This window comes from Taudactylus pleione, unplaced genomic scaffold (assembly GCF_031769625.1).
Source record: "Taudactylus pleione unplaced genomic scaffold, aTauple2 ptg001956l, whole genome shotgun sequence".
NCBI classification, from domain to species: domain Eukaryota; kingdom Metazoa; phylum Chordata; class Amphibia; order Anura; family Myobatrachidae; genus Taudactylus; species Taudactylus pleione.
In genome coordinates, this window is record NW_028286352.1 from 5749422 (window position 1) to 5762114 (window position 12693).

Below are 12693 nucleotides of genomic sequence, written 5' to 3' on the forward strand. Positions count from 1 at the left end.
TATAAGTGCTGATAAGTCCCCCTTGTGATGGCAGGCAGTGTGTCAAGCAATTACAAGAACCTGGTAGACAACTATAAGACCTAGGTGTGGTTTCCCCTTAGACTCTGGGCCCCATAGCTATGGCACCCACTGCACCTGCTATACCTAGGCCCAGGCACCCAGGTACATTGGGTATAATGCCCTTAAAGTAACTGACTATACAGTAGAAGTGATATGAAAGGAAGACCTTGCGCTTCAAGATGAGCGTTGTATTGTTTAGGGGAGCTTCTTCGAGGGTGGAGATGTCCCTTCTCCTTATAACTTAGTTATTGATGGTGGCTTTGGAGCGCTGCACCCTATACAGTGGGTATATAATGTAATGGTGTATTGATCTAGTGTCTCCTAATTTTTTGAGAAAGACATGATTGAAAATTACTAAACAGTGCAATACGGTGAAACAATAATCGTTTACTGAATTAAAATTAATGTGTCACTTAATATGAAATGGACCTATATAGGTACAGATGGAACAATGCCGTGTGACAAATGGAGTTGATTGACACAACAATATGAGAGAAAAAATGTCCCTACACAGGCAGGTTAAGTGGACTCTTTTACTGGGGCACTCTTGAATAGTAGTTTAAAATGATATGATGAATAATTGATAAAATAACAATTTTAATTCACTCGTTAAAATATTGGTGCTAACAGCACTGGAAATACTGAATACCAAGACAAGACAAAAAGACGAACATAAACATATAACATATAATATAATAAATCCTGCCTGAAGTATCCAATCAATATTCTTATCGCAGGGAAAAAAGGTTAGGGCGAAAATATAGCCTATCTCTTTGAAGAGATGGTGAAGGCTGGCAGCCGCAGACAAGGTAAGTGTGGAAAAACAATAAACACAAAGCAGGTATCCCTTACCAATGGTGACCATACATATCCCTGTTGTTTAATAATAAGCTTAGGTAGGAATGTAATCACATAATTAATCCACTTATTTCTAAATGATGGATAATAGTGCCTCTGTGTCTAAATATCATAAACCACAGTCAGATATTTATCAAGCTACTAATTGAGGCCTAGCATGCAGTCTGTAATCAGTGTAAAATGATTCTAGGCTTGGCACAAATGGATAACAGCTTTAAAGATCATCATTTGCTAGGTTTGTAAAGTACACATATTATACAAGTCTCAACCATTAACATTGAGCTCACATTTATGCATGTCATCAGTGTAAATAATAAACACAAAGCAGGTATCTCTTACCCTTCTGTGTCTAATTATCACAAAACACAGTTTAGGTGTTAGACAGGCTCCCTGTTAAAGCCTAGCATGCAATCTACAGTCAGTGTAAGAATGGTGCAGGGCTTGACACAAATAGACAACAGTGTTGAAAATCATCAATTGCTTGTTCTGTGAGACACATATAATACACAAGTCTCAACCTTTGATATTGAAATCACATTTGTGTATAACATCAAAAAAAAAAAATATATATATATATATTATATATAAAAGTAGCTGAAAGAAGGAAAGTAGGCACATAGAATAACTTCCCACTTCTGCTTTCACTCAGAATAAGTGCAGGCCAAGTGATGAGAGAGTGGAGAGTTTAGTGTCCATGGAAACAACAGGGTAGTGGTGTGTGTTAAGGACCTGTAGGGTGTTAGGTGGGCTCTGTTACATAAGCATTGCAGAACCTCAAATGCGCCCCAGATCAGTCACACTGCCACCAGGGGGGATAGAAAGGTACCTTGTGCAGAATCCCTTTCCCCCCCATTCTAGAAATATATGACACAACAATATCTAGGGTCAATCAGAAATGATCCCAGTGCGTGAAAACTGACCACAGCGGGTCATGACAAACTTTACACAATATGATATAATGTATTATATTGACCATGGCGGGTCACACAATCCTGGCAAAATCCTGTAGGTAAGCAACAGTCTCGCTAAGGATGAATGGTCCAAATAGTGAGGGTGAATGTCTCACATAAGTCTTGAGCTAACTGAGCGGTGTCCCGCTGGCTGGTATGACAATTGGCTGGTGCCCTGGGGGTGTCTTCCTGGAGAGGGAGTACGGCTGCATGCACTGGGTACTGGGGGGTGGGTCCTGGATGTGAGTGCTGACCAACCGTGTGTCCGGACGCCAGTGTAGAGGCTGGGTGACCCAGCCACTCACCCGCGATGCAGGACAGGGAAGGGAGACTGACGTCTGGGAAGGGGATGTGACGGTGAGGGCTCTGGTGTGCTCAACACCGTAGATCCCCTCTGCAGGACACTTACCTCCCTCTGTATCTTCCAGGCGGCCGGCCGCTCCTCCTTCTTGCTGGCTATCTTCTCTATTCCAGTGCCGTCCTTGATGTGCAGTCCAGGTGGTGCCGCATGACCGCCAAGTAACGGGATGGTGCATCTGTGTGGATGCTGCAACAGCTGATGTCAGATGGCCTGAAGTCAGGCATGTATTGTCTTCCTCCAATGTGTTTTGGCTTTCGCCTTTGACAAAAAATCTGAAACAGAAACACGTTGGAGGAAGACGGCATAAGGGGGAGAGGCCGACTAACCGGTGGCCCAGCTTTTACCTTGCGATACGCAATAACTTAGACCAATCATTTGTTTTGGGCAAACGGTCAAATTTTTATTAAATCACAGCACACTTAAAAACACAACAGAGATCACTGGACATGAAGATTTGAGGAGCAAGGCCTACAAATTCATGGGGGGTGTGACCGGCCCAACCTGGTAGGCCACGACAAACCGCACCCCCTTTCCACCCCATGGGGGGCGTGTTGGGCCCAACCGTTTACGCCGCAACAAACCGCACCCCCTTCTCACGGGGGGATTGCTCGGCCCCACCTTGGAGGCCGCAGCAACCCGCACCCCCTTTCTCAACCTGGGGACCAGCTACCATGCGCATACCCCCTTTTGCTTGGCACGCCTCCCGTATGGCCCAGCCGTCTCCTGCTGGCGCCAGGTGTGCAGCCTATTTACTGTCGAGTATGCCTGGCCCTCTGAAATCCCCCTACATACCTTGCTCACCTCCCGCTCTCCTCCCGCCACACGAGGTCCCCTGCTAGCTGGGGACCGAAGCCCCACCCAGAGACCTCTACCACCTGATGCGCTCCAATGCTTCTTGCAACGCATTGTTAAACAAATCTAAACGCACATCCGACAGGTGCACCCCATCATTCCTGTAAAACCCTTTGCAATGCGCTGAAATGTCTCTATGATGAATGACACTCCCACCACAAGCGGCTACCATCTTTGCCATTGCCGCGTTAACCTTTTTCCTGGCCCTCTCGATACCAGCCCCGTTCCTTGCCTCCCTCCATGTCAACCTTGGGATGATGTTAGATCAAATAATGCGAGTGTCACCCCATCGCCTCTTAATCCACACTAAATCTTCCCTCATGCTCTTCAAGAGGTCTAGTGACTTTATTTTACCCAAATCGTTGCCCCCAAGGTGTAACACCAATGCATCCGGGGCCTGCCTTGCTCCCTTTTCCGCTTTCAATAAAACCTTCCCCACCTGGCTCCACAACATTCCCCTGTTACCAAACCAGTACACTGATCCTGCCTCCGGCTGCAAAAACAGTTCCCGCCCACATGATTTAGCGTCCGCGCGGACCTCCGCCCAATGGATATAAGAGTGTCCCACAATCCACACTTGTTTGGAACCTGCCAGGCCTGTGGAAAATAAAACAAATTAAATCCATTGGATAGGGATCGGGGTGAGGGGAGAAGCGTGGATTATTGTATCACATTTCCCCCGCCTGCAGCCCCTTCAGCGACCACAGGCCTGATATACCTCTTGTAGCAGCCCGACCTCCAACCCCCTAATTTTTTAATCTCTGCCACTGAGCACCCCTCACGTGCAGCAGATGTTGCCGCCCCTATTCTAAAGGAATGCGTTCTGAACTTCCTGGGGTTCCAAACTAGAGCTACCGTACACTTTTTGAAAACAGCCGCAAATTGATATTTTGTTAAAACAGCCCCGTCAGTGTGTATGAGGAAGTTTACTCCCCCTGGTTGCCTGATCCACACAAAACTCTGAGCTGCCACCACTGGACACACACTCCTGTTTGTACACTTCTTAAGCTGTACCCACCTGCCATTTCCCTCCTGATCGGTCTTGGACCTGTGTATCTTGCAGATCACTGCATCTTCCTCCTCCACTACATTACTGCAAAGCAAACCTGTACCTGCTGCCCTGCTGGATGCCGCTACCAAGTCCCCCACTCTGAATGCACCACTAAAAGCCATGACGAAAGCTGAACGAAAAAGCACAGCCTCATTGTCATTGCTGCACACTGCTGGCAATATGCTTACTATCCTCTCAAGCCGGTCTAATGTAATAGGCTGCCGCTTGTCCGGCTTTCTGCCCTCACTCCTAGCCCAACCCCTCAACATCGTGCGCACCAAGAATGCCTTAGTATGATCGCATCTCCCCTTTACCTTTGAAAAGAAAGAGATCCCTGCCATGATGGTGTTGACTGAAGCTTTAGATGCCCCCTTGCTTCTCAGCTTACCCATAAATTCTAACAGCTGCTGCAGGGTATCCTTTCCCTTATCCGGCCTTACTGCCTGAAACTCGATCCACCTCCTCAATGCTACCAAATAAGCTGTCCATGTCTTTGGCGCTAGGGATTTCTCCACTAGATCACTCAAATCGGCTCCACTATCTGCCAAAGATGAGATGGGCAAGTTAGGCCCCCAACATGCGCTAATGGCGCTGCAACCCTAAACACATCTCATTTCTGTCGAAAGGGCATCAGCAATGACGTTTTGCACCCCTGGCACGTGCTTTGCCCTGAATGTGACATTATGCTGTAAGCACTTCGCTACTAGCCACCTGAGCAATCTAATCACTGGTAAGGAAGACGCACTCTGCCTGTTTATGGCCTTCACTACCACCAAATTATCGCACCAAAACTGTATGTGTTTGTTAGCCAGCTTCAAACCCCAAATGTCCACTGCCACTATTATTGGAAACAGCTCCAAAGCCGCCAAATTTTTCGCTACGCCTCTGACCCTCCACCTCTCTGGCCACTTCTGCGCACACCACTCTCCCTGCAAATAAGCTCCGAAACCAATTGCTCCTGCTGCATCCATGAAAAGTTGCAACGTATGGTTCGGCTGCTGCGCACTCGGCCACATTCACACTCCGTTAAACTGTTCTAAAAAACTCTCCCACACCCTAAAGTCCCCCTTCAATTCTTTGCCTATCCGGATAAAATGGTGTCTTTTCCTCACCCCTGCTGTTGCTCTTTCCAAACGCCGTCTAAAAATTCGGCCCATTGGGATTACCCTGCATGCGAAATTTAGCATTCCCAGCAATGACTGCATCTGCCTAAGGGTGACCTTTCCCGCCTCTGCGCACAATCTGACCCCTGCGCTTAGCTTTTCCACCTTGTCCGCAGGAAGTCTGCACTCCATCAATTCTGTGTCTACTTCTATGCCTAGATAAGAAATTACTGTCTTGGGGCGTTCTGTCTTATCCTGAGCAATGGGGACGCCAAACTCCTTGAACATGGCCTCAAGCTCCCGCAACAACCGTCCGCACTGGTCCAATTGCACAGGCCCTGCCAGCAAGAAATCGTCCAAGTAATGTGCTACATCCTTGGACCCGGTTCTCATCTCTAAGCACCGCTGCAAAGATGTGCTAAAAGTTTTAAATAACGCGCATGAAATAGCGCAGCCCATTGGCAAGCACTTGTCGATTAACACAAGGTCATCAAAACGAAAACTCATGAGCCTGAAACTCTCAGGGTGCAGGGGGACAAGCCTAATTGCTTCCTGACCATTTTGATAACCTGATCAAATGACTGATACTGCACCGAACATTGTCCTTCGTCCAAAGCGTCATTTACTGACGCCCCTTCCGGGAAAAATAGGTGCTGGATTAGCCTAAATTTTCCTGGGGCCTTCTTTGGTACTAAACCTAGAGATGAGACCACCAAATTCTCTAGCGGGGGGGCCGAAAAAGGTCCTGCCATCCTGCCCAAGGCTACCTCCCTTGCAATTTTATCCCTAGCTGCTACTGGTCTCAACTTAATTGATTTCAAATTACTGCCCCACTCTGCAGTTTTTACTTCCTTATTTACTGGGATCCTAAACCCTTCCCTAAAACCCTCACGCAGTAATTGGGCTTCCTGCCGCCTAGGATACCTGGCTAGCCACTCCAGCATCCCTTCCAGCCTCACTGGACTAATTGCTTTTGCTAGGGACAAGTGCTGCAGGAAATTTTTGCTTTTGGCCTCCCTTTCTCCTGACGCAATCCTTTGAAGGGTGATTCCCATTGCAGACCAAGCAGGTGTGACTAAATGTACAGATTGCTCGGTGCACTGTGATTCATTAAAGGCATAGCATTTGTACTTAACTTGCCTAAGCGTGCTAGGCCTACCTGACTTCCATTTAGGCGCCCCACTACCCCTATCCACAACGCCGCTTGCTTGCACCCAAACATCGATGTCCCTAGTACCAAACTTGCGACTTTGCTCTAAAAGTTTCGTCATACACGCACCAAATGGACCCCCCGTACTCCTTATATACTGAGTGTATGAACTTCATATATTTCATCATGTTAATCGCCATATCTGGATATGCATCTATGTAACACCCAGCATAAACAAACATGCCCTCAATCCAATTATCCATTGTTTTGTAATCCTCTGCATGTGCCCTACCCCTTTCGCTGCATCTCTCTTTGTCTTTCAGCCCTGCCTCCGTCAGCGTGCAAATATCTACCAATGCCCCCTTTTCAATCTCCTTCCTAATCTGCTTGGGTAACTGCTCTGCCAATGCTCCTAACTCGTGATCTACTGCTCCCCCTTGCGGCAAGAAACCCCCTGATTTTTCTTGTGCTACCATCCCTAGCTGACTACTAATCGTGTCTACACCTGACCCATTCCCTTTCTTCTTCCTGTTAGTAACCCTGGCTGCACAAAGCTGCTCCCTAAGCACCTTGCACACTGCGTCATCCTCTGAATCCGATGAGCTGTGCCCATCCTTGCTACTCGAACGATTAGCCTGTGTATTAGGATTCCTGGCAATACTAACTAATGCTTCCCCGCACTCATTTATTTGCACCCTCCCCGCATTCCCCTCAATAACCTTATCATTCTCACCATTTTTGCGTTCCTCTGACGTATGTCCCTGGGATGCGCTGGACGTGGCGACACCCTGTTGCACACTTCTGTCTGTACCAGTTGCGCTGGACGTGGCGACAACCGGTTGCATAATTCTGGCTGCTCCGGCTGCGCTGGACGTGGCGACAGACTCTGCTGTGCTGGGCATGGCAACAGCTAACTCTTCTGCTGCCTTGACTGTATTAAACCATACTGGCTCCATTTCTTCATTTGCGCTGGGTGATGCAAATACCCTCGGAGAAACTCCACCCTGTGCCTCCAATGTGAATTTTGACTGCAGCTGTACAATCCCTGAGCAATCCTCTCGCCCCTCCCACCTTTCTGTGGCCTGTACGTCAACCGACTCCTGCCTCTGCGCTGATGCGCCGGGTGTGGCTTGCCACTCGCTAATACCCCAAGGTAAGTGTTGCCATCCAGCTCCCCCCCTGGCGAGGCCAATTGAACTTGCCGACGTGGTGGTGATGTGAACTGTGGGGTGCGGCCCAAGCGGTCTTGAAGTGTCTTTGCAACGTATCCCTCCTTCTCTTCTAGGGGTAAACCGTGGCTGCTGATACGGGCTGTTATAATGCTGTGTTGCCGCTATAAACACCCATGATCCTTGCGGCTCCTGGTTCTCCTGTCCTGCGGGCCTAGCTGGGGTGGATTGGGTCCCTAGTGATGTCCTGGCTAGCACTGGGGGATCTCTGTCCTTCCACGGCACTGCCGCTCCCTGCTTCTTTCCAGAATCTTGTCAATCTGACTCGGTGGCCTCTGCTAAACCAGCCCCATAAATTTGCTCAGAACTCACCCCCAGCCCTCCTTCCACATCTTCTGTTCTCTCTGCCCGCTGGGATTTTTTCTTTGCCTTGCCTGCACTTTTATTCAGCTGACTCTTCTTGCAAACCTTCCGCCCACCAGGTGGCGCCCATGTTGCCTTTCTCTTCCCTTGCTGACGTTCACTTCTCTCTTCCCCGTTTGCTTGTTCCTGTTGCCATGACTCCCCTTGATCCTCCTCTCTGAAACGAGCAGGTAGAGCCCTTCTCCTCCCTGGCCGATCACCCCGTTGTCTCTCTGGCCGATCGCCCTGCTCCCATTCTGGATGCTGCATGATCAACACACCTCTATTTTAGTTTGGCTGGAGAACTGTGCTGCGCTGTTCGTGTCTGCTGCACTTGTGTCTGCTAACTTCTTCCTGCAAGTACCCTGCCCCTTCCCCTCCTCCCTTCTTTTATACCCCCCTGTTGTCTCACCCCTCCTAACCTGTCTGCCCTGCCCTCACTGGCTGGCAGTTCTCCCTAGGTGCTAAAATAGGGACGGGCCTCCTAGCCCATCCCCCCCCGCTTTCGCGCTGCTGGCCCGCGGGCCACCTCGCACCCCTCCCCCTTACAGGGCTCCGGCGTGATTATGGCTACCTGTGCTCTCATGAGCTCACTAGAGCCCATGCTGTCACATCCCCTCTCCAGACGTCAGTCTCCCTTCCCTGTTCTGCATCGCGGGTGAGTGGCTGGGTCACCCAGCCTCTACACCGGTGTCCAGACACACGGTTGGTCAGCACTCACGTCCAGGACCCACACCCCAGTACCCACTGCATGCAGCCATACTCCCTCTCCGGAAGACACCCCCGGGGTACCAGCCAATTGTCACACCAGCTAGCTAGTTCAAGACTTATGAGACATTAACTCTCAGTATTTGGACCATTCATCCATAGCAAGGCTGTTGCTTACCTACAGGATTTTGCCAGGATTGTGTGACCCGCCATGGTCAATATAATACATTATATCATATTGTGTAAAGTTTGTCATGGCCAGCTGTGGTCAGTTTTCACACACTGGGATCATTTCCGATTGACCCTAGATATTGTTGTGTCAATCAACTCCATTTGTCACACGGCATTGTTCCATCTGTACCTGTATAGGTCCATTTCATATTAAGTGCCACATTAATTTTAATTCAGTAAACGATTATTGTTTCACCGTATTGCACTGTTTAGTCGTTTTCAATCATGTCTTTCTCATAAAATTAGAAGACACTAGATCATTACACCATTACATTATATACCCACTGTATACAGTAGAAGTGTAATATAAATATCTGTGTTTGCACAAATTAATTACTGTACCTGCCCAGACGGGGTCCTGATCAACCAAACACAGCTGGCACTATTGGGATAGGCTGAGCGAGATTTGGCCGAGCACACAGCTCCACTCTTATCATTAAGCAAAAAAGCACAAACATCTAAAGAAAATAAAACAAACAATAATAAAAAAAAACAATGACCATAGAACTGATGAAGTGTACATGGGGCTGAATCAGATGTGGTCGCACTGCTGATATTTACACAGTGAACGAGTGTTACCCATTGCGCATGTGTGTAAGCTACACTGCGCATGTGCAGCGCTTGGATTGCAATTACGCTCACACAGAGATTCACTCGCAAAGTGAGTGACAGGTAGTTAGTGTTTGGGGGAGGTAATGGAGGGTAGTTAGAGAAACGCAGTTGTGTCGGGACCATTTAAACACTGATCTCTGGTTGTGCATAAATTAGCCACTACGTTCTTGCTGGCAGCAGGAGAGCCCTCTGCCTGTCTGGAGACTGGCTATATCTGTGACAGCTTAGACTTACTCATAAGGCAGATGGGTTTTTTTATGCGTGAATGGCGGATGTGAGATGCTGTCAGTGGGCGTCTCTAAGTACTGTACGGTGCTTGACTCATTAGCATATTTTTGCAAATGCGAGTCCATGAGAAATCCCAGCTGCGATAGCATTTGCGTCCATATCTGAATCGGGCCCATAGTTATGACATAAAGATGTACTGTATATATAAGATAGTTGTAAGGTCACTATGTACAGTAGATTCTATATAGTAGATGCAGATGCAAGTCGGCCAAAATTACACCCTCAATGCTGAAATGTACCCATCTATGTGATCGCACTACCCCTATCAGTGCACACCTGCAACAGTCCTACTCCTAGTGGTGTCACTATGGGTGGTGACACTCAGTGCAGAACCTAGGTATATGTGCGGGGCATGGACTCGAAAAGTGGCATGGCATTGTGCTTGAGAGGCCATGCCCTCTGATATGTGTTTTTTCGGGGCTTGACCGCATGTGATGCCCCCTTTCTTGTTATGCTGGGGTCTTGCCCTGAGCTCCTGGGAAGCAGGGCCACCATCAGGGGGACTGCCGGACCGGTAGTCCCGGGCCCGGAGTGAGAGGGGTCCCGGATGAAAATAGTGTGGATTTTCACGGCAGCCAGGGAGAAGAAACTGTGGCGGCAGCATTCCAAATAAGGCACCAGCCGCTAGCGAATCACAGCTCGCGGACCGGTAGCAGCAGCCACGCTTGATTGGCTGTCGGTCCACGAGCTGTGATTGGCTTGCAACTGGTGCCTTATTCAAAATGCTGCCACTCTGTTTTTTCTCCCTGGCTGCTGCTGGTGCACACTGCAATCCACACCGCCATCATCCGGGCCAGAGTTTCTCTATGCCCAGCTGGCTGCTAGTGGCAGGTAAGTAGTTACACCCCCCTAGTCCAGCCAGCCTTCCCTGCCCCCCCCCCAGTCCAGCCAGCCAGCCTTCCCTGCCCTGTGTCCCCCCAGCCAGTCTTACCTGCCCTGAGCTACCTTCCCAGTCCAGTCCACCCAGCCAGCCTTCCCTATGCTCTCCCAGTGCAGCCAGTCTTACCTGCCCTGTGCCCCCCCGGCTCAGCCAACCTTCTGGCTTTTATGTGAGTCAGGCTTTTCAATGTATTTTATGTGGCATGTGGATGTGACTACTTCAGTGTATCCCTATATATTTAGTATTAGTTCTGGTTTTCTGTGTGTGAGAATAGACAGCAGTTCTCTCTCCTATATTGCTGTATTTGTATAGTTTCATATATTATGATTGTCATGTATATAGGTCATGTTTTATGCACCAATTGATGCCCCGCCCCGATGTAGCTCCACCCACATTATGCACAGCTCCACCTACCTCTGCTTCGGGGAGGGGGGGGCATGCTTATTTTGTCAGTACTGGGCCCCACAGATCCTGCTGGGAAGCCCAAAGCCTCTCACAGCACATGCAACTGTCACCCATCACGGCTGCTGCGTTGCTCAATGACACCATCCCAGGGGTTGATATCAAAATAGCAGAGGAGCCCTGCAATTTTGGTGTCACCCCCTCACATAGTGTCACCCTATGTTGGCCCGCACCCCCTTATTGACACCACTGCCTATCTCTGGTGCAAGACGATTCAATATCAAAATTTGTTGCAAATTTACGGGCTCTATTTAGTAAAATGCAGAAATAGTTTAAAATGTTTTGTATGTTATTGCGGCATATTTCAACACTATTACCACTATTACTATTTAAATTGATCTTCATTACAGGACAGACCATGCAGTAAAGTCACATGACATCAGACATGGCCGGAGAGGAGCACGAGAGTTCATGGCAGAACCCTCTGCAGCTGTGCAGCATTAAGGTAATGGGTTCTGCTGCTGCATCTCTCCCCTCAAGTCCTACAGTGTCAGCATTTATTGCATTACCAGTGCTGCCAGCTCTTCAATGGACTCCTACAGTACAGTGGAAAGTGCACACAATGGATAGACAGCAGTACTCACGGGTCTTGTGAACCATAAATCAGACAATGCAGTGTTGGTACATTCAAATATTCAGTCCAAGTTGACTTTATAAAGATAAAGATGTTCTTGCTAAAAGTCCTCATGGACTGAAATTAACCGCCAGAGTCTGTTGCCTAAATTTATGGTTCGCAAGACCTGTGAGTGGCGCCATTTATCCATTGTATTGCTGATATAAACGTAAAAATATTTTAACTATTTAAGTGGAGTGCCCGTTATTAAGATAATGAAGAGATAACAGGCAGAAAATTGCGCCTAATAGTACAGTTAGCGTCTTCAGTATTTGTCAAATGTTTACAGCATGAAAAAGAACAGAAAAAAAGATTTGTAACTTGACCTAATGCAAAACATACAAAACCCATTGTGATGGCATGAAGAGAACAAAATTCCTAATGCCCCTCCACCAAACGTGGTGAAAAGCTAATCCTCAAATTAAGACACAAAAAACAGTCACCAAAATCTTATGTACCATTTATAGGCGCTACATTTCCAGCGACTGAAGGCTTTTATTTAGGCGATAGTAAAACCTGATGTTTTGCTGATGACGCAGCACCAATTGGTCCTAAAATCTGCCAGGGACAGACTGATGACCTCAATGCAACATTTCAACCATGCCTATTTTACAGAAGGCAGATGCACCTGATGGTGTCTAGCCAATGACACTGGACAAATCCTGGTATCACTGTCCATCTTGGACCATTGTGTCCAGCACAGAACCCCCTCCTCATAAACAAACACCTTAGAAGAAAGCAAAGATGGAGGGCCCCTCCTGGAAGGCACCGCCAACCTAGAAACCCCAATGTCCCCGTGAAAGGCCATAACAAAGACCAAACCAAAAAGCAAAACTTTGTACTTGGAACAACAAATTGCCAATGGAACTTGAAGCAAAAGGGAAAGAAGACACATGTCAATCAGATGCAGAGAGTCAGAAGGAACCAATCTGGCACACCCTTT

The 12693-nt window shown here is 48.1% G+C and overlaps 1 protein-coding gene across 1 annotated transcript in view; it reads right to left on the minus strand.

Annotated features, from left to right (window-relative positions):
* Positions 1–12693, minus strand: part of LOC148436138 (embryonic protein UVS.2-like) — a 40324-nt gene that overhangs the window by 5464 nt on the left and 22167 nt on the right. Inside the window, exon 7 of the mRNA XM_088465344.1 lies at positions 9238–9353. Within this exon, the coding sequence (XP_088321470.1) occupies positions 9238–9353 (116 nt within the window). The remainder of the gene's footprint in view (positions 1–9237; positions 9354–12693) is intronic.